At 35.6% G+C, this 23,708-nt stretch overlaps 6 protein-coding genes and 1 pseudogene across 7 annotated transcripts; 3 read left to right on the top strand and 4 right to left on the bottom strand.

Annotated features, from left to right (window-relative positions):
* Positions 1 to 4,800: 4,800 nt before the first annotated feature.
* Positions 4,801 to 6,036, top strand: LOC8258799 (nicotianamine synthase). The gene has a single exon (XM_002519163.4). It carries the CDS (start codon positions 4,913 to 4,915, stop codon positions 5,885 to 5,887), a length of 975 nt encoding a protein of 324 aa, XP_002519209.1. The 5' UTR covers positions 4,801 to 4,912; the 3' UTR covers positions 5,888 to 6,036.
* A 357-nt stretch (positions 6,037 to 6,393) lies between these two features.
* On the bottom strand, positions 6,394 to 9,807 carry LOC8258800 (DELLA protein 1). The gene is made up of 2 exons (XM_002519164.4): positions 9,711 to 9,807; positions 6,394 to 8,867 (listed from the first exon to the last, which is right to left on the bottom strand). Exon 2 carries the CDS (start codon positions 7,804 to 7,806, stop codon positions 6,442 to 6,444), a length of 1,365 nt encoding a protein of 454 aa, XP_002519210.3. The 5' UTR covers positions 7,807 to 8,867; positions 9,711 to 9,807; the 3' UTR covers positions 6,394 to 6,441.
* Positions 8,930 to 10,700, bottom strand: LOC112534850 (annotated as a pseudogene).
* A 462-nt stretch (positions 10,701 to 11,162) lies between these two features.
* Positions 11,163 to 13,412, bottom strand: LOC8258802 (ubiquitin-conjugating enzyme E2 32). Its single transcript, XM_002519166.3, has 5 exons — positions 13,144 to 13,412; positions 12,778 to 12,909; positions 12,589 to 12,673; positions 12,023 to 12,186; positions 11,163 to 11,929 (listed from the first exon to the last, which is right to left on the bottom strand). Exons 1-5 carry the CDS (start codon positions 13,252 to 13,254, stop codon positions 11,492 to 11,494), a joined length of 930 nt encoding a protein of 309 aa, XP_002519212.1. The 5' UTR covers positions 13,255 to 13,412; the 3' UTR covers positions 11,163 to 11,491.
* A 1,460-nt stretch (positions 13,413 to 14,872) lies between these two features.
* Positions 14,873 to 16,906, top strand: LOC8258803 (DELLA protein RGL1). Its single transcript, XM_048379468.1, has one exon. The coding sequence runs from the start codon at positions 14,963 to 14,965 to the stop codon at positions 16,793 to 16,795; it is 1,833 nt and encodes a 610-aa protein (XP_048235425.1). The 5' UTR covers positions 14,873 to 14,962; the 3' UTR covers positions 16,796 to 16,906.
* Positions 16,907 to 18,575: 1,669 nt separating this feature from the next.
* LOC112534852 (scarecrow-like protein 18) lies at positions 18,576 to 20,306 on the top strand. The gene has a single exon (XM_025157377.2). The coding sequence runs from the start codon at positions 18,576 to 18,578 to the stop codon at positions 20,304 to 20,306; it is 1,731 nt and encodes a 576-aa protein (XP_025013145.1).
* A 216-nt stretch (positions 20,307 to 20,522) lies between these two features.
* On the bottom strand, positions 20,523 to 23,664 carry LOC8258805. 2 transcript variants are annotated; one of them, XM_002519169.4, is made up of 8 exons: positions 23,333 to 23,664; positions 22,717 to 22,875; positions 22,113 to 22,554; positions 21,514 to 21,979; positions 21,272 to 21,372; positions 21,106 to 21,195; positions 20,895 to 21,022; positions 20,523 to 20,796 (listed from the first exon to the last, which is right to left on the bottom strand). In XM_002519169.4, the coding sequence occupies exons 3-8, from the start codon at positions 22,449 to 22,451 to the stop codon at positions 20,652 to 20,654; spliced, it is 1,269 nt and encodes a 422-aa protein (XP_002519215.1). In that variant the 5' UTR covers positions 22,452 to 22,554; positions 22,717 to 22,875; positions 23,333 to 23,664; the 3' UTR covers positions 20,523 to 20,651. The 2 variants fall into 2 exon arrangements, with proteins under 2 accessions (XP_002519215.1, XP_025013146.1); XM_025157378.2 differs by having other exon boundaries at positions 22,717 to 22,798.
* Between the last annotated feature and the right edge of the window lie 44 nt (positions 23,665 to 23,708).

Below are 23,708 nucleotides of genomic sequence, written 5' to 3'. Positions count from 1 at the left end.
TTAAAATTTTCTGTTGCAATGAAAATTCATCTCATAAATTACTAATGTTCATTTGAATATGATATTTGGATTTCCATTATGTGATTTAAAAAATTAATGATTATGGTCATTTTATATTTTTATATTCATTCATGTTGTTTGGGTAATTATCTCTTGAAATGAGATGGAGGATTATAAAGATGAAACTTTGAATTAGAATCTCTGAGGATAAATCTAAAAATAATTAGGAGAAAAACTATATATGTATACAAATTTATATTATTAAAACTTACATAGAAAATAAAATTACAAAAAAAATCAATTCTTATCAACCATTTGAAGTATTAAAATTCAATAAATAAACAATTCAAATATAACTTCTTGAATTCGAATTTGGTACAATGTTTACCAATTTTGAGCTGCTAGAACTTGGGTGTACAAGATATCATTCTCCAACTATTTTATGAACAACTTTCTCAAAAAAATCAAAATAATAAAATAAATATAACATATATATATTAAAAAAATTCAAAAAATAAAATGATATGAATTGAATTATAAACTGCCATTTTCGTTTGCAATGCAACCATTTGAGCATTTTTTCTATGCCCTTTTGCTTGATTATATTTTTTTTTCTTTATAAGACTATTCACCCTTTGATTACGTTGACTTTTACTCTATGAATAGAGAATTTTAAATTTTCTCAACTGAACTTTCATCATAATCTTCCAAAAAGACAAAACCAACCTTACTCACAATGTTACTTTTTGCATTATCAAAAGCTAACTCATTTTGTTCTCGAGCTTTAATATTATGTTCACGAATTAAACTTAATTTTTAAAATTTTCTAGCCATTTGAATTCTCCAAAGTGAAGCAGCTACATCAGATTCATTTGACGAACATAAAGTCATAAGATCATCACTATCTCTACTTTCAATAACTTCTTTCCTCCATCTCTTATTTATATATTTATTTGGGATAACTTCAATACAATGAACATTCAATATACGTAAACAATGGCAACAAAGAATCTCCACCTCTGAAATCATCTTGCAAGTGCAACATATATTCAAATCATGTTGATTGAAATCAGTCTCATGTCAAATCACATCAATATCTGGATGCCAAATATGAAATCATCTTGCAAGTGCAACATATATTCAAATCATGTTGATTGAAATCAGTCTCATGTCAAATCACATCAATATCTGGATGCCAAATATGATATTTAATGTTACTATCATTTAACATCACACATTGTTGATGACATGCAACCCCTTTTATAAATTACTTTTCAAATAAAAAATAAATCTCTACTGTGTATATCACCCTAGCATGTGAAAGGAGCTTCACATGATTCATTATCATAGCTGGTTGGCTTACTATGCAACGCAAATCTTTCTCATTCTCTTTATTTCTCCATTCTGAGACTACATCAATAAATGAATTATAAAAGTCACATAGACCGGCAGTCGTAAAAGGTCTTCTAGACACATAATTATTTATTGTCTCACTCCATTGTAATGATAAAACATCACCTGAGAAATAATCTTTACTAAAAGCATGGCACCATTTATCTCTGTACTTGTATAACTTTATGATTTAAGGGTTATTGCGACAATGAAATTTTATAACCAATCTGCATGCGAAAATATTATGAACATTTTAGATAGAAACAATGTACATTTTAGTACTAAATAATGAACATGAAAATAAACACTGATAAAAAATAAAAAAATAAAATTAGCATAAATATTAATCGAAATGAACATTAATTTTACAAATAATAAATATTTGAGATAGAAAAAATATTTAATATACGATATTCAAATGAACATTATATATTTTTAAAATGAACATTTTAGTGCAATATGAATAAACATAAAGAAAAATTACGTATTTCGTCCAATAGAACTCAAACTTAGCCTCCGTATCAGTATATTTCAATAAAAAGTTGAACAAATCTACAAACCATTTCTAACTTCTTAAGGATTTAATATTTTTCTTTGAATTCTCTCATATATGCCATGTACAAAGCCTATGACATGAGTTAGAAAATATTTGAGCAATTGCAACAGCCACGGCAGAAGATTGGTCTGTCATTATTGTTTGTGGATGTTTCCCTTTCATAGATCTTAAAAAAGTGCTGAAAAGCTAAAAGTAAGACTCGATTCTCTCATTCAATAAAAAAACCACATCCAAACATAATATTCATACAATAATGATCCATACCTACAAAAAGAATATCACATATTTTACTATAATAATGTCAAATGTTCATGATGACTACAACAATAAAAATGAACATTAAGTATCTATAAGATATACTAACATATGCATATTAGAGATATTAGTCATGAACATTATAAAAAATAAAATTAATTAAGTAATATTGGTTAATACCTACAAAAGGACCATAAATCATATCCTAACTGTTAGTATGATATATAGTATCATGCACTAACAGATCTTCAAATAACTCATAATCTTATTTTATTTGCTCATCTCTCCAAAAGAAACTGTATAATCTTGCTTCATTATCAACCTTAAAATCAAAGAAAAAATCCTTTTCATTGGATTGCTTTTTTATGAAAATCTCAATCAAAGCATTTGAATCACTACCATCCAATTTGTTCATATTTTGCAACGTCCAATGATTATAAGTATTCCTTGTTATAAATCCAACCAATGGTGATCCTCTTGATTGGTTTTTCACCAATCTAATCCCATCAGCCACTCCAACTCCACTTCTTTTTAAAACATTAAGATAATCAAGCTGGTTTCTTATAATTTGTCTATGAGAACTGATAAGGTGGATTTTACTAGGTGCACATAGATCATGATTATTCTCTCTTTGGTATTTGCTTATAGTCCAAACTCCTTCTTCATAAATATAGAACTCTATGAGAGTTTGACAATCAATAGGAGTATCAAGTTTTGAGAAACTTTTATTTTCTTTGCCAACTTTTTTCTTGATATCAGCATTTGAACAAACAAATCTTTTCATTGTTAATGATTTGTCATCTGCTCTATATCTTTGCTTACTCTTTCTCACACTAAAATCAATTCTAAATGCACAATCATTATATAAACAATAAGCTTCATCAACAGACTTCACAGACATTTCCAATAATTCATCACCGGAAGAGTTAGGTTTACAGTCAACTGTAAAAAAAAATAATGAACATTATAACATTAATATATGAATGTTGTAACGTGAAATAATAAACATTTACGCAGCACGTAATGCACATTCTTCTTTTAAAAAAACTGCGAAACAACAAAATAATTTTATCCGACTTTCTATATGAATCAATGCTTTCAACTGGTGATTCATCTATTGATATTATTTGTACATAGAGATGGTCTTCTTTAACCACGTAGTCTTATCTCCAGTAAAAGAATCCGCCACTCGAGCCAAAACTCGACCTATGAGTGTCAAGGGAGGATTCCCCTCTTGCCTGATAGATTGACCATTCCATTCGACGCCCTTTCCCCTTTGGACGATCATTTGTAAATTGTTTTTCATCCTCCAAAAGCTTCTTCAATCTAACAATGAAAAAATTTTTGCAAACAAAAGCTTGTCCAAAAGAAAGAGATGATTTCAACAAAGGAGGAAAAAAGAAAAAAAACGAGAAGGACGAATAAAAAAATAAGCGAAAAAATAAAATAAAATAAAAGAGCTCTAGATGAAAATTTTTTGTTATGAAAATATGAAAATCGAGGAATTAAAGCTTCAATTGTAGGACAAACAATTGAAACTCCACATATGTGATAACAATTAAAACAACAGCGAATGCACTCTAGGTCTATAAAACTATATAGACTGAAGTCCATGTTATAATCTCTGCGCTTAAGAGGAGTTGGCTATTTATAGGCTAAAATCTTAACTAGATGAATGAGGAATACTGTTTGGGCTCGTCTTTTGATCCAAAAATATGTTTTTGGGTTTTTAATCGAAGCCCGATTTTCTAGAGAAAGAAGCCCAATTTGGAGCACACAGCTTAAAATGACACATTATTAAGAACGTACATCAGATCAGAGTAGAGCTTGATGCTGCATATGAAAATTAGTATTTAAATTGAAAAGGGTTCGTGTGACAACATAAATGTCGACATAATCAAGTAATAGACTGCCTCATATTCGTTCCAAATTCTTTGCTGTATGTACCGGATTGGCAGCTATATCACAAGAACAACTGCAGACTAACAAAAATTATGAACTCATAATGCCTGGGTCATCACCAAGTTGAAGAAATGGAGGTCTAAAGTGTACCATTAAGGGCTGTGGATTCATGAGGTGGCAGCAATCATGTGGAGATTGCTGACAATTTTTTGAGCCAATAGAAGGAGAATCAATGACCAAGCCTGTTTCTAAAACATTAAGGCAGAATTTGTGTTTCAGTGATCATGGCTCACTACTCAAGTGCCTCGTGACTGGGATTTTGAAATTTCTTTTCATCCTAGTTTACTATATGCTTCTAATGATTTATCTAATACATTACTGTTTAATACAGATTCTACATGTATCAATAGTTTTATAATAACTCATTAAATAATTATTTTCTATAAATGATTTCAGTGATTTCTATTTCCATTTTATGAATATTTGATTAGTCGGTACAATATGAATAATAACTAATTATATATATAAATAATTTTATAATAACTGAGAATGTCTTATTAGTTATTATAATAATATTTATATAATGACATTTTCCTCTTAAATAAAACACTATGATTGTCTTGTTGTCCATATTGTGAGCGGTCATAATCAGTATGGCGGAGAGCAATATACCTAGGTGAGAAGATATGCACTTCACTCTCAAACATACCTATATAAATCCACCCCCCCCAGGAGGCAACAAGGATGTCTCCTGGCTTGCTTAGAGGGGTGACTCTTGCTTAACAACTTTCTCATATTAGAGTCTCCATGGGTTGTCAAGAAGAACTCCTGATTGAAAAAGTCTGTGAGATCTATGGAAACATTTCAGTGTTAGCAAACCTTAGTCCCTCCAAGCATGTCAACTCCCTCTTCACCCAGCTTGTACACATATGCATGCCCCAGTGTCAAATAGACATTACCAAGTTGAGTGAAAGAATTCAAGAAATTAGGTCTAAGCTAATTAAGCTTTGTGGGCAAGCCGAGGGACTCTTAGAGAGCCATTTCTCTACTATCATAGGATCCCATGAGAACCCACTTCACCATATCAGACTCTTCCCTTACTATTCCAATTACCTCAAACTTAGCCAATTAGAATTTTCCATGCTTGGCAAACATTGCACTAAAGTTCCTAATAGCGTTGCCTTTGTGGGTTCTGGTCCTCTCCCTCTTACCACAATCATCTTAGCCACTAATCATTTTAGTACTACCTGCTTCCATAACTATGACATTGACCCATCAGCAAATTCCCAAGCCCTCCAGTTGGTTTCATCAGATCCCAACTTATCCGAACGGATGTTCTTCCACACTGCTAATATAATGAGTGTGTCGAGCAGCTTAACAGAATATGAAGTTGTGATCCTGGCAGCTCTAGTGGGCATGGACAAGAAAGAGAAGGTTCAGGTCATAAAGCATCTGGCTGAGCACATGGCTCCAGGAGCTATTTTATTGCTCAGAAGTGCACATGGTGCTCGAGCTTTCCTATACCCTGTCATTGATCCACAAGATCTTGAAGGCTTTGAAGTTCTTTCAGTCTTTCATCCTACCGATGAGGTCATAAATTCAGTTATTATAGCTCGCAAGTTCTTAAGGGCAGTCCATTCACTGAATACAGGGATTGGTTCTGCATTACTTCCCAGCAAATGTTCTGATATTCAAGGCTTCAAGCCCATAACACACACCAACCTGATTGAAGAATTGACTGTCGATGAGCAACAGTCCGAATTTTTCCTTTTTGCTGCCTAGAGTCCCCCGTTTATTACTTCCTGATACAAGTTCCCTCTTCTATGTGATGATTAAGACGACAGTGCTGTTTATCAATCTACTATCTTGATATTTTACTTTTGTAAGGTTCAATAAATGTTTGCAAAATAAAGGCTTTGATCTTCTTCTAACTTTTTCGTCATCACTAAAATAGGTCCTAATGGCTGTCAACCTAGGATGCATATGTGAAGGACTATCTCACAGTATAAAACAGACAACTCGACAGCTATTGATTGGGACAGACATACTATGATGATGCATAATATGTATTAACAAGTTTTTTCATGGCATGTACGAAGGTGTTTAGTGAAAACTAGTTTCTAATTCTTGCCATCTTCGTCAACATATATACAAATGCTTTCTGATCGTACATCTTTGCATATATTTACTTTAATGTCAATAGAAAAACATTCTTAATATTAGTGCTGAATATGTAGAAATTAGTTATCTAAAGTAAAAATTCCGTTCATTATCGAATAAACAGCAAGAAGGTGGAAAGGAATTTATTGAACTTTGTGATAAAGATGTTATGGTATTCAATAGACTTTAGATTTCTTGGTGCAATTCTTCTTTGAGTGTTCTTGTTGGAAGTTCCAAGCAGAAAGTGAAAGAAGTGGAGTTTCCTTCCAACCAGTCATAAGGCATTTTCCATTTCTGACAAGCAAGCATGATTTTCCAGAAGCAAAGTTCTTGAGCATCAATTCTGCTTGGTAGAAAGATGACATACTAACTTGTGTTTCTACCATTCCAAACCTAATAAAATAATCTCTCCATTCGTCCATCTTCATGTGCTCAAAAATCCTTTCTTCATCTTTAGCTGCAATAATATCCCTAATCTCCTGTCCCATACTTGCTTCTACTGATATCCTATTTGGATCACACTGATCAATGCAACCTTCAACACCATCAAAACATGTGCTGTAAAAAAGTAGTACTTCAAGAAAGCTGTCTATGAATATTGGTGAACTGTGATTCAACACAGGCTCAATAATCACCATGACGCATGGATTCAGCTTTCTTAGCACTGTTAGTAGACATTGCAGGCAATCTTGCTGTGCTTTTATAAATCTCAGAATACTCGGCAAGTATACTGCAACAACTTCACCATCACTTACTTCAAACATATCTTTTTTGAGATCTTTGATGCTTGCAACTATAATTGTTTTGAAAGAAAAGGGTAAGTCCAAGGTATTAGCAAAACAGGCTAAACTTTTACCAGCATCTTCGATTCTCTGTCTCGATGCTTTTACTCCAACACCAGATATCTTTAAAAGCTCAATTGGGCATTCCTGTCGATTCGCAAGAGCTTGCATCAACACCGTGCAGTGCCCTCCAGTTTTGATTCCAAAGTCTATGAAATGTACTCTTTTTGCGGAGTCTAAACTGTCTATGACTGCTTGGATTCCAGCAAACTGAACTAACTGAAGACAGGGAAGTTGTAAGCAGCACCAAATGAGAGCAGGATTCACGCCTACTGTTATCTCTGCAGGATATAATAGCTTTCTTTCTTTACTCTCAGATCTCTTTGATGAGACTGTCTCAGATTCCTGAGAAATCCTATCTTGAAGAGCTTTGGTGAAATAGTGAACAACTCTTTGGACCGAATTTCCTTTATTAGAAGACAAGAAATCGCACAAGTTAAGTAATTTGCTTGCATGATCAAATTGTCTGTTACCTACCCTGTGAGCAGAAGCAAGAAGCAGGAGAGAGAGTTCAACATCTTTGATCTCCTCGCCAGAAAGACCAAACTGAGAGCCATCAAAGAGACGTTGAATTGTTGAGAGGTCAATAAGCTTTTCAGAAGAGATTCTTCTGAACCATGCTCTTGATATCCTCATGATTTCTTGGGTTGATATTCTACGAACACTTGCCATTATCCAAGTAGTAAGAGCTTGTCTCATTTTTGTTTATATTCGGTGATTGAACATTGTTTCTTGCCATCATTAACAAGATATTTACAAATGCTTCTTTCTCTCACTTTTAGCGGTTGTACTCTTATCGTAAATTGAGAATAATCCAGCCTGAAAATTAATGTTGGATTCTGGATGTTATCGAAGTAGTCCGCAGCTATGAGGTGTAACGAATATGCGATGGCCTGAGTGGTGATTAGTGAACAGCATAGATTTCTAGCTTATTCTGTTGTCCTGATGAATAAGAACTGAACTAAGTAAATGAATTAAAATATAAGGCTCCGGAAGAGCATCAACCATTCCTAGCTTTATCCAGTTGTCTTGATATATAAGAACTGAAGTAAGTGAAAAATTTAAAATGTAAGGCTTCCTAAAGAGCATCAGCCGGCGAATCTAGAGAAACAAGCAACCTAACAAAAAGGTCATGTTAGGAAAGTAAATCAGGCCAGTTAAATCTGCCTACCTTGTCAGCCTCTTTCTTGTTTAATGGCATGTCAGTTTTTTATTTAAAAAAAAAGATGGTTGCAGAATGGAACTTCCCCTCAAAGAAAGTCAAATAACTAGAATGTCTATGCACAAAAGTATCAGTAATAAGACAAAGTATCCCAACAACGTTCCATTATCAATGCCATGATGGAGCAGTAATTTGATTGTAGACATCATCCATTGAGCCTGCAGTTTTGTCTTCTTTGGGCGGATGCACAAAATGGTATTTTCTATTACTGTCAGGAATGAAGAAACAAGAACTTGCTGGCTAAGCACTTCGGCCAACAGCAACGTATATAGTTCAAATGAAAAAGTACATTGGTAAGAAATTAATTTGATGTTTGCATATCCGTTCGCGGAGGAAATAATTCTTGGAATATACTATTACTATTGCTCTCCTTCTGTTTCTTGAAACTTGAAACGTATAAAGATTATCGGGCAATGAGAAGATTTAAACTTCCTAAGTGGCACCTGAATATTCTGTCACTTCATTCCTGTGGCCCGCATATTAAACTCTCACATGAAGTCGAAATAAAGAATATGAGCAACACATTCCTTCACAAAATCTTCATAAACAACAAAAACAGGAAAAAAAAAAGGATGAGCATGAGAACTAAAATAACACCAGTGAGGTAAACTCAGGTATTAGATGCCATTAGCCATTACATATGTTGTATGAACTCTTTGTTCTTTATTTGATTTCACAAGTAAAAATCTGTCTATAATGAGTCATGGACTTCCAAGTAGAAATCTGTGCTTCAACTCGTTCCTGTTCTTAGAAAATGAACTTCCAAGTAGAAACAGAAAGGATTGGTGTACCTTTCCACCCGAAAATTAGGCTTTTCCCATCCTTATTAATTATACAAGATCTCCCACAAGCAAATTTCCTAACTGCCAGGTTTGCCTGGTACACCGATGATTCACTTGGTTCTGTTTCAACCACATTGAGTAAAGAAATTTCTCCAAACATCAAGCTTCACATTACGAATATCCCTATCCTCTCCTTCAGTAGCCACAGTATTCCTAAATCCTTCACCTAAGAACAATGACTCCATAATCATCCTATTTGGATCATCCCGTTCCATGCAAGCATCAAACAATCAAAATATGCACTGAAGTAGAAAAGTGCTTCAGTGAAACGACTAACGAAAACTGGTGAATTGTGATTAGCCTCACTTTCTATTACTACCATTATGCAAGGTTTGATATCACTGATAAGTCTCATTACATACCCAGCTGATCTTGAAGAACAATGAAGTTCATCAATGCATATTCTGAGTAAACGGCCACTACTTCCTTGGTATCTATCTCTATCAGATCTTCTTTGACTTCTATCATGTCTCATACAAAAATTATCTTGAAGGAAAAAGGTATGCTCATGGCCTGAGCAAAACTCGTTAAACGTTTACCTGTTTCCTCGATTAAGTGCTTCGAAGTAGTCTCTACAGCAGTTATCTTGAGAAGCTCAAGAAAACAGCATCAAGACCACCAATTGTAGTCCATTTCTGATCTTAAGATCAATAACATGACTCCTGTTTGCCTCTGCCACATTTTCTATGATTGCTTTAATTCCAGTTAAATGTGCAGCCTGGTAGAAAGGAATTCCTTCAAAACATGCCTGGATGGAAGGGTTTGGTATAATCACCAAACTATCAAATAGAAAGTGACTGGCTTTTCCCACACCTTCTTGAAGTAATTTTTCCTAGTTCTTGATCAATCCTCCTACGAAGAGCTCCAAAAAAGTAGTATACTACTCTTTGAACTGGATTCCCAGCATTTGAAGACGACTGATCACAAAACTCGAGCAATCTGCTTGCTCGATCAAATTTTCCATTGCTTACTTTCTCAGCAGAAGCCAAAAAGAAATTCAGCAAGCTCCACATGTTTTGCCTCTTCTGTAGAAAGGCCAGAGAAAGATAAATTGAAAGGATTGTCAAGCATGGAGAAAAAATCAACCCTTAACTTACAGGATCGAACAAACCTGTCTCCAGCAATTCTCACAATTTCTTCAGTTGACAATCCCTGCCCTGCCACCTCAGTGAAAGGTATACTATGGCTTGGTTTAATTGATCTTTCAGTGTTCAAACGGTTGAACTCATTGCCATAATTCTTTAGCAGTTCAAGTGAGGCTAAAGAAAATGGATGCTCATTTTTTTCTTGGATTCAACATCTTGAATCCCATTTTGAATTTCAGCAGCTTGATCTGGCCATGGTGGGAATTGTAAATGAGAAAATATACTGAAACTTGGGTCATCAGAGAACCGCCTGCAATCTGAATATGATTCTTGCTGAGGATAATCAGAGAAAATGCATCCTTCCAGCAATGAGTCATTGTGATAGAGTACATAGTCGTCTCCTCCATGAATGATCAATTCTTCCCTTCTCTTCCCCGTTTCCATACTCTCAGAAGTTTTGTTTAGGGAACTTGGCATTCCGTGCATGAACTCCTGGAAAAAAAAAATTCTGCTTTTTGTCATCTCAAATTGGAAAGTAACAAGAGTTCAGATTGGGGGCGTGTTTAAGCATATAAATTAGCTTCCAAGACTATGAATTCTAGATTTGGGTGGACAAATAAATTTCTGGCACGAAGAAAATATTTCTGATGATTAAGTTGTTAAAACCAAAAGCATCCACCTGGGACATGCAATGATATGGCGGCTTGGATGCCCCTAGGGAGATGCTCCTTAGAGATTGGAAAAACAGAAGTGTCTGCTTTTTAAACGAATAATCCAACAAAATGCCCCTTGTAAAAGTTCAAAGTTTGCAAATCCCAACAGTTTTGTGTCCTCAAAGAACAGCCGTCGATTGTTCCCCGCCCCACATCCATTTGTTTTATGTAAAATGCTGCAAATCACAAATCATAAACGAAAATGCCTATGCTTGTACAATTACAATAGCCTCACACGCCCTTTCACAATTCGAACTATAGAACATCTTGAACAAAGATAAAGACATATAGGAATTACTTACAAACTTGTAACCATGTTCCCAAATGTAAACAAGTTGCTCATCTAAGTTATAAAATACAATAATTGAGTATTGCCAAGAGGATTATAATATATTACAAATTATACCGATCTAGATAAAAATCTAGGCAGAAATTCTCTCTTGATCCGCTTTGGTTTTGTTTTTCCTCCCTAAGAATAACATAGAACACAAACTGTCCCAATCGACATGAGTACTACTTGCCTTATGATCCTCCATCCATGAAAACTGCCCCGTGTCCACTGGACTTCAGAAACTTTTTCAGCAAAAGAACCACAATGGCAATGGTTAGTCCAACAGCAGCCCATGTGAACAAGCGATCATCAGCTGGTCTTTGAACCCTTGTCTCTGGCCTATGCAGCAGCTGATCACTTGACGCTCTAGCAGGAATCTCCGTCGATGTTCTCACTCCTGTAGCACCAGGATTCACATTCACAGGAGCCTCAGGAACTTCTTCAACAATCCTATCACCGACAGCTAGTTGTTCACTAACTGCCAGATTTGGAAGATTTGCAGCTACGGCTCCTTGTTCTTGCAAAATTGCGTGGGCTTCATCCTCTTTGCCAGTATGGTGTTCTTCAGAATCCTGAGAGGGGCTTAGCTGAGGAACAGGTGGTGCCTTGCTCAGCATATATTGATGAATCTGTGGCAATAATACATTCATATCAAGACCTATTTACCAAAGGTACCAAATACACAACTTGAAAAAGATCAGATTACAGAAAAAGAAAGAAACCTCATCTATGAGCTTTTGACGCTCAGGAGTCCCAAATCTAGGGGCTGCTTCACGAGATTTGATAGCCAGAGCACGCCTCTCTTCCTTCTTGTAGTCTAGTGAGCCCAATGCACCATTTGGATTGGTAGGCATGAATGCAATAAGAGCTACTAGAGCTGTTCGTACTGCCAACAAAAAAGTGTGAAATCACGCAACATTAGCCATGCGCTTCAGAGAAGCAAGATATCTGATGTATGTATGTTCTAGACAGTAGCAACAAGTGCATTAAGGCAAAGTCCAACATCCACTTATCTTTACCGAATAAGAAAGTATAAAATATCAGATGAGTCCGAAAAGTATTAGAACTAAAGCATTAGTGACAGATGGTAGTATAAATTTGTGTGGACTACCTCGTCTGCCTCTACAACAGTTTGGTGATTTCCACTGGTTTTCATGGATAAACTCAACTAAGCTAATAATGTCAAATAACAACAGAAAAAGCCTAATGATATATCAGATGTGCAGACAGAAACTTAATCACTACATTATTCTTAACATCAGCAATGCTTGCAAAGTGCCAAACTTACCACTCCATGACGGCTGCCAATGCTCAGGATGATGGTTGGATATGCTTAAGCATATCTTTGTCTGGGTCTCAAAACGGCCATTTGGCTGGAAAAAAGAAGAAGATACGAACTCATGTTAGCAAGCACACTGCAAAATATAAAATATAACATAAAAGTTATTAAAGAAGTTTAAAAAAAAAAAAATCTTACAGTCAACAACAAAAATGAAGGAGGCTTGAATGGATATTCTGACGGCAATTGAATCCTCCCGTGATAAATCCCACCTTCAAATTCAGTATCACATGGTCCCCTAATTGCAAATTGCCATTCAAATATATTCTCCTGAAAAAAAAAAAAAAACCATTATAATAATGATTCAAGAATTATTTAACTTCACATGTTGAAGTAAAAAATTTGCCGAATTCAATATTTTAAAAGCAAGCAAAATCCCTGAATTTTGCGAAATATAACATAATTTACACATTAAAACCTAAAGAAATCAGATCTATAAATTAAAATTGAAACAAAAAGAAAATTGATTAACTAACAGGAAATAAAAAGAGAGAGAAATCGAACCTCCAAAGGCATGCTCATGAAATCATCAGAAGGATTAGATTGCATCTCTTTAACCTCCTGCAAGATCCTCTTCACCGCTGGATTTTTCAAATTATACTTATCCTCTGCCATTAGATCTCACCTAACCTGATCAACGATTTCTCAAACCACCACCTCCACCACCGTCCGTTCACCTGATCAATCACCGTATGTAAATACCGTAACCAACTATAGAATGTTTCGTCTTTTTGGAAATAGAAAGCAAGAAGGGATATATATATTATTGTTTTCACTTATTAGTCAAGAGAGGCTGGGGAAGGTGGAATTCTTTTAGCTTTAAAATTGACGCGTCATTCAGTGCATATTTTGCTACGTGGCTATGTGTTATTGGATCATGTTGATGAGCTTTTTAATCTTACCGGTTCCTTATTTTTGTCTGTGTGTTTCTAGACTTCTAGTTGTGTTATGATTGCTGGAGTGGGTACGGTAACTTAGGCCCTTTAACTGTTCATTTAGACTGAAATGGGCTCAAAATTGGGCTTCAGAAGGTCAGAGGAAAGTATAACCCACTTATTGGACCTATTAGCCTTGTTGTCACTTTTAATGCTCTGCGACAGTAGGCTTTCTAATATTAGATGGTATTAAAATAAAGAGATAGTTACCTTTTTTCCTTCTGAAACTTGTCAAAGAATGGAAATAAATGATTATATTTTTGAAATTAATAATTAAATATGTCAATCTAAAAAAAATAATAAAATAATATTTTTAGTAGATAATTTTAAATTTTTCTTATATTCTTACATATTTGAATAATGTAAAAATTTAAAATAAATTTATAAGTGATATGAATTTACGGTAAGTTTTATGTCATATGTTTCTGGAATCTCTTTTCCTCACTTTTTTTTCTCTACTTTCTCTTTTTATGTTATAATAAAAAAGACTACGTAAATGATGGTGATCTTTGCTTATATCAAAAAGATTATATAGAGAAAACGTCGTGAACTAATAGAATTCAGTAATCAAAATTCATACTCCTCAATTTAGTAATTCTAATCCTTAATCCACGATTCATGAATCCTAATATTTGTATTTGATGGATATTTCATTATTTTTGTAACACATTATTATTACGTGTTTTTTATTTTTTATTTCATTTAATTTAAAATATTCACATTGATATTTATAATATTTGACTTGCTAAAAATAGCAATTTCATTATTGTTTTACAAATTGACACGCTTAATTGTTAGTTTTAAAAATTCAACCACTGAATTGTTATTTTTTGAAAAATTTAAATACTAAAAGTATAATTATCTCTAAAATAAAAACAAAAGATGTCGCCAAAGCTGATGATGTTAAAAGTAATGAAAAGAATTGGTCATGGTTTGTTCACTTTGAATGATCCTGGAGAGTGGTTTTTCTAAAGACAAATAAGGATGTCCAAGCAAAAATGGACACAAAAGTTTGAGCTTGCAATTTACATAGCAGATTAAGCTACATGGCCGACGGGCAACATTGTTAAATCCATATCTGTTGTTTTCCATTTACTATACAAGTTGTTTTGTTGCATTAAATGATCTTTTATTATTTATTTAATCGCCACTTCTGTTTTCTTGTTCTTGTACTAATCTTGGTTAAACTTTTCTTGAAATTATTATTTTTTTGTTTTAACTTCTTAGTCTATGATATCAGTCTGAACACATTGTTATCAATTACTCAAAATGCCATTGGTATTACTGAATTATTGATCCTGCAGTTGGTTGCCTCGGTTATATCAGCAGAAAGTCTACTTGTTCAATTTGCATGCCATCATTACTGAACTCTGATAGCCAGTGGAGTCATGTATCGTAGACCGACTAAAGATTATGCTCTGAGCAACTCTAGCAAACATAAAGAAAATATGGCGTCGGATGCCATGTTTTCGTTTGATGATTTCAATTTTGTTGCAAGTCAAGATGAATTGAGCTGTACACCTGTTGATGGAGCGAACATGCGGAAGAAAACTTGTGTTTATGGTGCTGATGAGTGCGAAGAGTTTAACGGCAGTGGTTATGGATTTTATCAGGCTGTCACATTTCAGGAAGGTTTGCTCTTCTCCAAGTATCAGCAGCAAGAACACAAGTCAGAGCAGTATTTGAATTATGAGGTATTTGATGATCAAAGGTTTGATATCTTTTCTCCACCATTTCAAACTTGTTTGCAGGAAATAGAAAAGCTTGATGATGAAATCCCAAGTGGAATTCAGCATATTTCTGAATCAAAGACAGAAATTCAAAATCAAAATCAAAATCAAACTTGTTTCTCTTTTGCCTCACTAGAGCTGCTAAAGAAATATGATAATGGAAGGATAAATGGTGGAAGAATAGTTAAGCCCGGCAGTGATGCACCATGTACAAAGTTGGCAGGCAGCAGGGGATTGTCAACAGAAGAAGTCATCAGAATTGCTGGAGCAAGGTTTATCCAGTCCTGTTGGCAAGCGGTTGATATTACCTCCATGCTTCACAATCCTTTTGGTCTTTTTTTCTCTGATCTTTCTGATGATGAATCCAGAAATGTGGAGCTTGTAGAATTACTTCTAGCTTCCGCTGAAAAAGTAGGCTATCAACAATTCGAACGTGCAAGCAGATTGCTTAACCATTGTGAATTATTGTCTTCGAATATCGGAAATCCTGTTCAAAGAGTGGTTTACCATTTTTCTGAAGCCCTTAAAGAGAGAATTGATCGAGAAACCGGAAGATTCCCATCAATAGAATACTTGAGGAAAAAGCAACCTGTTGATCCTAATCATAATGCAGCTAGCTTGGCATGCCACCAGAAAATTCCTTTCATTCAGGTTGCGCGCTTCACTGCAATCCAAGAAATTGTGGAAAATGTGGCTCGAGCAAAGAGAATTCACATAATTGATCTTGAAATCAGGAGTGGAGCTCAATGGCCAGTGCTAATGCAAGCTTTAATGTCTCGGCACCATTGCCCTCTTGAGCTTCTCAAGATAAGTGCCATTGGAACTACTTCAAAACATTTGATTGAGGACACAGGTAAAAGGTTAGCAAGTTTTGCTGAGTCCATGAATGTACCTTTCTCTTTTAGGGCAGTCATGGTATCAGACATGCTGGATCTCAAAAAGGAGCTCTTTGAGCTAGACTCTGAGGAAGCAGTAGCTGTCTACTCTGAGTATTTTCTGATGAACCTGCTCGTGGCGCCAAATCGTTTAGAGTCTATAATGGGAATGCTCAGAAACATCAATCCAAATGTAATGGTGGTCATGGAAGTTGAGGCTAATAACAATTCACCATCTTTTGTACATCGTTTTATTGAAGCTCTCTTTTTCTACAGTGCCTACTTCGATTGCTTCGATGCATGTATGGAACGTGACGACCCAAACAGGATGGCTGCTGAATCAGTATTTTTCCATCATGGAATAAGAAATATAGTGGCTAGTGAGGGTGAGGAAAGGAGGATAAGACATGTGAAAATTGATGTTTGGAGGTCATTCTTTGCTCGTTTCGGAATGATACAGACAGAACTCAGCACTTCATCCTTGTATCAAGCAAGCCTGGTGCTTAAGAAGTTTCCTTGTGGGAGTTCTTGCACACTTGATGTGAATGAGAAAAGCCTAAATATTAGCTGGAAAGCTACACCGATTAGTTCTCTTTCTGTTTGGAAGTTCATTTGAAACGAACAAAAGGGAGCTATTAAAGTTCTCATTCAGCAGCTCTTTTTAGGCTCCTCTGCAACTTCTGTATTACTGATTAATTAACTTACTAATTTATTAATAGTTTCTGATTACGACAGGATATGTATATGATGATGACAGATAGTTGTAATGTTGTTTCAAGAATGTGTCTGAATCACGATTCCAATATATTTAAGCCTGCATTAAAAGTACCAAGCACTCTACCCATGTGTTCATAAATTCAACTGCAAGAAATATCTCTTTTACAATAAGTTAGGCCTCACTTTCATCAACCATCTTTCTATACAGTATTGTGACAATTAGACCATGAAATTTGTTTTTCTTTTTCTCTTAGCCAGTCATGAAGAGAATGCCTGCCCGTGTAACTTGTTTGATTTATTCCATTTCTGTAGCTTTCTAATAGGTGTATAATTTCCCAGCGACTCTGTCATTACTGCTTTTTTTTCAACATCTTTATCTAAACTCAGAATCTTGTTATGTCTTTTCCACAAATTATTCATCCTCACTGCATATGCTAGCAACCCTGCAATGCAGGTTAGCTTGATATCCTAAGAAACTAGTTAGTTTGTGTTTTGGATTACTGTTAATCCACGAGTGGTCCACAGTTAAGAGAGAAGATATCAAAAGAATCACCATGTACAGGGCACTTTTCTTCCTGTTCCGGAATGATTTAAGACAATCTTTGGCACACCTGGACATAAACTGGCCTGATAACATCAAACTAACAGTTTATCCCCAATTCATAGGAAAGAGATAGCTAAAACATTGTCCAATTACACGCAGAATTGCTTATCTATAAAAAGTAGCAATGTGCATACCAAAGAGAACTAAGAAAACAAGCTGCTAGCTGTTTTTTCAGTTCAGATGGAACCGTCTAAGGAGTTCTATTTTGATTATCTTGAGCCTTGTATGGGCGATGATCCAAACAGGCTTATTTCAAAGCCATCGCATTTTGGTGAAGGAATCAAGATTACTATAGGGAGATGGAAGAAAGACTAGAAATGCAGAACTTTGTGTCTGGAGGGCATTCTTTGTCCGTTTTGGAATGGTGGAGATTAAACTGAGCCCATCATCTTAAGCCAAGAAAATCTGGTTGCCAAGAACTTTGCTTGTGGGAATCTTGCACACTGGATATGGATGGAAAAAGCCTACTTATTGGTTGGAAGGATACACCATTGCATTCTCTTTCTGCTTGGAAGTTCATTTGACAAGAACGATAAGAATTTGAAAATACTTGGAATTCCCATCATGTTCTTCATTGCCTTGCCTGATTTTCAAATAGTTGCCGATCAAATAAGATATGTTTCTGTCATTATCTTGTCAAGAAAACACAAGTTGTGCATACAAATGTAATTGTCTGCTATTGGTGTAATAAAAAAAATATTTGCTCTTGATTATTTCACCAATGTACAAATCAGCTTGATTTTGGCTTCATCTGCATTTCTTTTGAAATATATTTCTAACTTTTAGCTTAGAAGTTCATGTTATCTACAGACGATGTATCAAACAAGCATCCAGATTGGGAACTTATTGTGCATCATGGCGCAGGCTGCCTTGATTTCATCAAACTTTCACTGTAATACTGTACGAGGAAATTTTGCCAACATAGGAAACTGAGACAAGAAAATATCTCGAGTCTTGTAGCCCAACAATATCTAGAAAAGCTCAACTATTAAACCTGTAATATGCATACCATCTACAGTTGTTATATAGAAACCGAACTGTAAGCTAATTCCTAATTTCAAATAGAGGGTTTAAAATGTTCAATTTTCAAGAAGTTCAGGATTGTTTTAGCTCTAAGAATAGAAACCCTGAGATTGTGGAAGAAGCAAACGGAGAGCCTTGTTATGGTACTGAAGACTCTGAAGAATCAGTAAGCAATTTTCACCAATGCTCTGATACAGGATTTTACAAGGATAACTCATCAAAAGGAAGTCTAGGTTTCTTGCCACAACAGCAGGAAGCATTCTTGGATTTTGGGCCTTTTGATGATACAAGGTATAATATCCTTTCTCCACCACTTCAGACATGTTTGAAGGAAATTGAAAAGTTTGGTGAAATCAAGAATGGAATTCAAGATCATGATCAAACCAAGAAGACAAATCAAAAAGATCAGTTGTCTTCAACCTCACTTAAACTCCTCAAGAGATACGTTGAAGGACTGAAAAGATTGAACAGTGAAAGAATCATTAAGCCAATTAATGATACACCAAGCATGGAGGTGCCAAGCCAGGAACTTTCAACTGAAAAGATCGTCAGGGTGGCCGGAGAAAGGTTTATCCAGACCTTTACTAGAACTGTTGATATTGTCTCTATGCTTGACAATCCTTTTGATCTTTCTTTCTCAGGCCTTTCTGTTGATGAGGCTAAAAAAGTGGAGCTAGCTGAACTGCTCCTGCTTTCTGCTGAGAAAGTTGGCAATCAACAATATGAACGAGCAAGCATATTGCTAAACCAATGCGATCGCTTATCTTCCAGTACTGGAAATGCAGTTGAAAGAGTAGTTCATTATTTTTGTAAAGCTCTTCGAGAAAGGATTGATCGAGAAACAGGGAAGAGTTTAGGAAAACAACACTGCTTCAATATTGATGAGGCAATTATGGCTCCAAGCTCGACCATCCTGGCGAGCTACCAAGAAGTTCCTTTCTCTCAGGTTGCACATTTTGCTGGAATCCAAGCCATTGTAGAAAATGTGACTGATGCAAAGAGGATTCATGTGATTGATCTGGGTATCAGAGTAGGCGTGCAATGGACGGGCTTGATGCAAGCTTTGGTGTCAGACTTTGACTGCAATCTGGAGCTTTTAAAGATAACTGCTGTTGGAACTACTTCGAAACACTTAATCAAAGACACTGGTAAGAGGTTAACAAGTTTTGCCGAGTCTATTAGCTTACCCTTTGCTTTTAACATAGTAATGGTTTCAGATATGTTGGATCTCACAGAAGATCAATTTGAGCTAGATTCTGATCAAACAGTAGTTGTTTACTGTGAATATCTGCTAAGAAGCCTGATTTCACTGCCCGATAGGCTAAATTCTGTGATGAAAGTGATCAGAATTCTTAATCCGAGTATAACGGTGGTTACTGAACCTGAGTATAATTCAACTTCATCATCTTTTGTTAACCGTTTCATTGAAGCTCTTTTCTACTTCAGTGCATATTTTGATTGCCTTGAATCATGTATGAAAGATAATTCAAACAGAATGATTCTTGAATCTTTGCACTTCGGTGAGGGAATTAAAAACATCGTGGCCACCGAAGGAAAAGAGAGGAAGATTCGAAATGCAAAGCTTGATGCTTGGAGGGCATTTTTCACCCGTTTTGGGATGTTAGAGACTGAACTGAGCACGTCATCTTTATGCCAAGCAAAACTAATTGCTAAGAAATTTGCTTGTGGGAATGCTTGTACACTTAGCATGGATGGAAAAAGCCTACTTATCGGGTGGAAGGGTACACCAATGCATTCCCTTTCTGCTTGGAAGTTCATTTGAAAACGAATGAGTAGTTCAACAGTCTGGAATTTTCCATACTTGTCAAACCATGCTTCTGATAATGTAAATTCCCTTGGCCATATACTCTCTTGCTTTACAAATAAAATAATTTGTCGCCAAACATATAGCTGAGAGCTGGTCCAGTTTCTCTTTGTCAAAAACAGTCTTGTAAGACAGCACGCAGAAGTCATATATCACATTAAAATGGCAAAGATCTTGATTAAGATAAGCTTGCATTAAGACTAACTATGCCTGTATTCTGTGAATTAAGGGTACAGAATATCAGCAGGTAATTGGAGCTGAGTCAATGATTTCTGTAACAACCTAGGAAGAGCTGGAATGATATCAGCAGGTAACTAGAGTTTGCATCTTGCCTTGTATTGCCTTGTAACAGTGGAGACTGCAGAGTGGAAGCTTCGACTTGGAATCACGATATTTATAAGAATTTGTACAATTTGGACCGGCACATTTCTCCCGGGCCGGAGGATAACTGAAAATTAAGAGATCAAATACAAAGTAAAATCACCTGAAATTGATCTGAAGCAAATACCATCAAACACACAGTTGAGATGAAGGTGGTTTTTATACCTGCATGGCGCTGATTTAAAAATATTTGGAAGACCAATATCGTCAGAAAAAATAACCATAGTTCCAGTAGGACTAGTGACCCATCTAATAGTACTTGATCCCAGTATATTTGAGTTGGCACTTTTTCCCTGCATTGGGTAATATTAATTCTTGATGAGAATACATGCGAAGAGCATAGCAAGAAAAAAGAGTTTCATCAATTCTCAAACACCTGAGCCAATTCATCTCGTTGTTTCTTCATCTTCTCTTCCTTCTTCTTTCTTCCAGAATCTTGACCAAGTATCTTTCTAATTGCCTCAGCCTAAATAGTAGAACATTAGTATATTTCCCAAATTTCTCAAGCAGCTATAAAATAATAGACTAAGTGAAGGGTACACCTCAGCCTCTCTAGCTGCCTTCTCTGATTGGACCCTACGCCTCTGTGCAGCTTCCGCTTTTTTCAGTTGCTGCTCCACTTCAGACAGTTTCACCTTTTGCTCTGTCACCAAGAAACAAATTTAGGAATAACAAAGGTTTAACAAGAATCTGGAGACAGAGATCCAGGTATACTGAGTTGTAAAACAATCCATGAAAGCTGTAAAGTGCGACTTATCCAAAAGAAGATATGAGAAAAACTCACTTTTAGGAGGGGCAGGAGGTAAACCATATGGGAACTCAATAGGACTCGCACCAGCTCTACTCCTTCCTTCAACAAATCCCAATTTCTTGCTCTTAAATCCAGGCTCATCATCTGATATAGGTTCTTCATCTTCCAAGTAATCTTTATCATCGTCCGATCTTCCTGATCTCAACTTTGTTATACCTTCATTGCCCAAGTTAGATAGTTTATAATTTTTCATCTCAACAGAGATCCCATCCTCCCTTCGCCTACCATTGGAAGAAACTCTAGAAGCATTGAGTCTCCCAAGGTAACGGATTTCCTCATCTGCACCATCATCATCTTCACTAAGTCCCGCATCAATTACACGTCTCTTAGGAACCCGCTTACTCTTACGAACTGGCTCGTGTCCATAGGTTTCATTTACATACACACTTTCACCATTCATCTTTCCTCTAAAAGACTGGTTCCTTCCATAAGAAGAATCCTACAACAGTAATCAACCTCACAATTGTAACTTACAAGTATAAAAGAAGTCTACTACAAAGCCAAAAACTATAAAAATTATACCATAATGGCCCCAAATAAGTCTCTTTGTTGCAAAGAAATTAGCACGATACCTGAAAAACCACTTTCTCTTGTGGCTGAGGTACATTAAGAAATTGAGAAGATTCTGATGCATACTTAGTGTGTATAGTATGAGTAACACCACCGAGCTTGAGCTTGAGCTTCTTAAGCTTGTTCTGACTTCTCAATCCATCAGAATAAAGTGCTGTTTCGTTAACATAACACTCTTCTTCATTGTATCCACTGCCTAAATATTGTGTAGACTGTGGCGAAAAAGCATAACTTTGTAAGAATTTCTGTGGATCAGAACAAGGTTGACGAGATATACTGCTCCTCTTCTTCCGCACAGCAAAGCCAAAACCACTGAACCATGCTGCATCAAAATCGTCCATTTATACTAAGAGTTTGCAGAGAATTGTGGTGAATTGTTATATCTCAAAAACAGAAGATTGAGCTAGATGATCAACAAATTCCAGTCACAGCTTCTCTGCTGGCCTGAGAAATAATACATAGGAGCAGTGCAACTGTAAGTAAATAATGGCTGCCGCCTGAATATTTAACAAACTCATGTGACGCCATTGGACCAGTAGAAATAAAAGCATGAGGAATAACAAAAAGAAAACAACAACAATTATGTGTAGAATTTGTCAGGATTACCTTTTAAGTGGTAATGGACTCATAGCACAAGCATAAAGTAACAACAGGAAGGAAGGAATTCTGATAAAGAGTTGGTCTCAGGCTGGTTGTTAGGGGGAAAAAGAGGAAAACAGCAAACATCTTAGCCTCACACTCTTAAGTTCCAAAGAACTTCATGAACTGAAAAAATAAATATCAGTGAAATGAATCAAAATCAAGAAAGAAAACGAAACTACATATTAATAAAAATAAATACTTTTAATAGGAAATAACACACAAAGAAAAATCATGAAACTACTTTGCCTGCTTGATAATACTTTTTTCCATTTTCAGTACAGAAATAGCATAGCATGACATAAAGCATAAAGTTTCTACTTTTTTCTTTTCTAATTGAGAAACAAAAACAGTAATTTCCAAAAGTTCATTACTTGCACATAAATTTCCCTAGATAAAATACATATAAAGCTGAGTTCCCAAAAAAAGAACACTTCCTATGGCAGCTAAAAGCTAATTTATATAATAGTCTACTGTTTATGACCAAAAGAGGTCACACCTTTGGTCAAAATCTTCCTCAAAATAATTACAGCCAAGAACAAGAACAGCTAACAACAAGAACTCACAAAATGTAGATACTTACATAGCAAAGAAGCAGCATGAAACCCTAAGATGGCCTCAACGAGAGAAGTGATGTGGAGTTCTGTAAGTTAGTCTTGGAAAAATAGATTAGTGGGTCTTTTTATCCTTCTGGGAATTTGGAGGAAATAAGGTTCAGTTGGATATGAACTAAGTGTTGGACTAAGGTAACGAGTTTTGCTATTTTGAGACTGGTTTTGGTAAAGGACATTGATACTGAGGCTCTTTATCTGCTCCATTTTTTTCCCTTTTCCTCGGCTCTCTTTTTTTTTTTTTTAAATCTTTTTTCCTCCAAGCTTCTTTAAACAAAAATTCCTTTTATTGCAGGTGCCAGGTGGAGTATAGTACAGGCCAGTTAATGGGCTAGAGGACCATGATAT

The sequence above is a fragment of the Ricinus communis genome, chromosome 9 (genome assembly GCF_019578655.1).
Source record: "Ricinus communis isolate WT05 ecotype wild-type chromosome 9, ASM1957865v1, whole genome shotgun sequence".
NCBI lineage: Eukaryota > Viridiplantae > Streptophyta > Magnoliopsida > Malpighiales > Euphorbiaceae > Ricinus > Ricinus communis.
The sequence above is the reverse complement of the archived record's forward strand: the minus strand, read 5'-3'. Positions and strand labels throughout refer to the sequence as shown.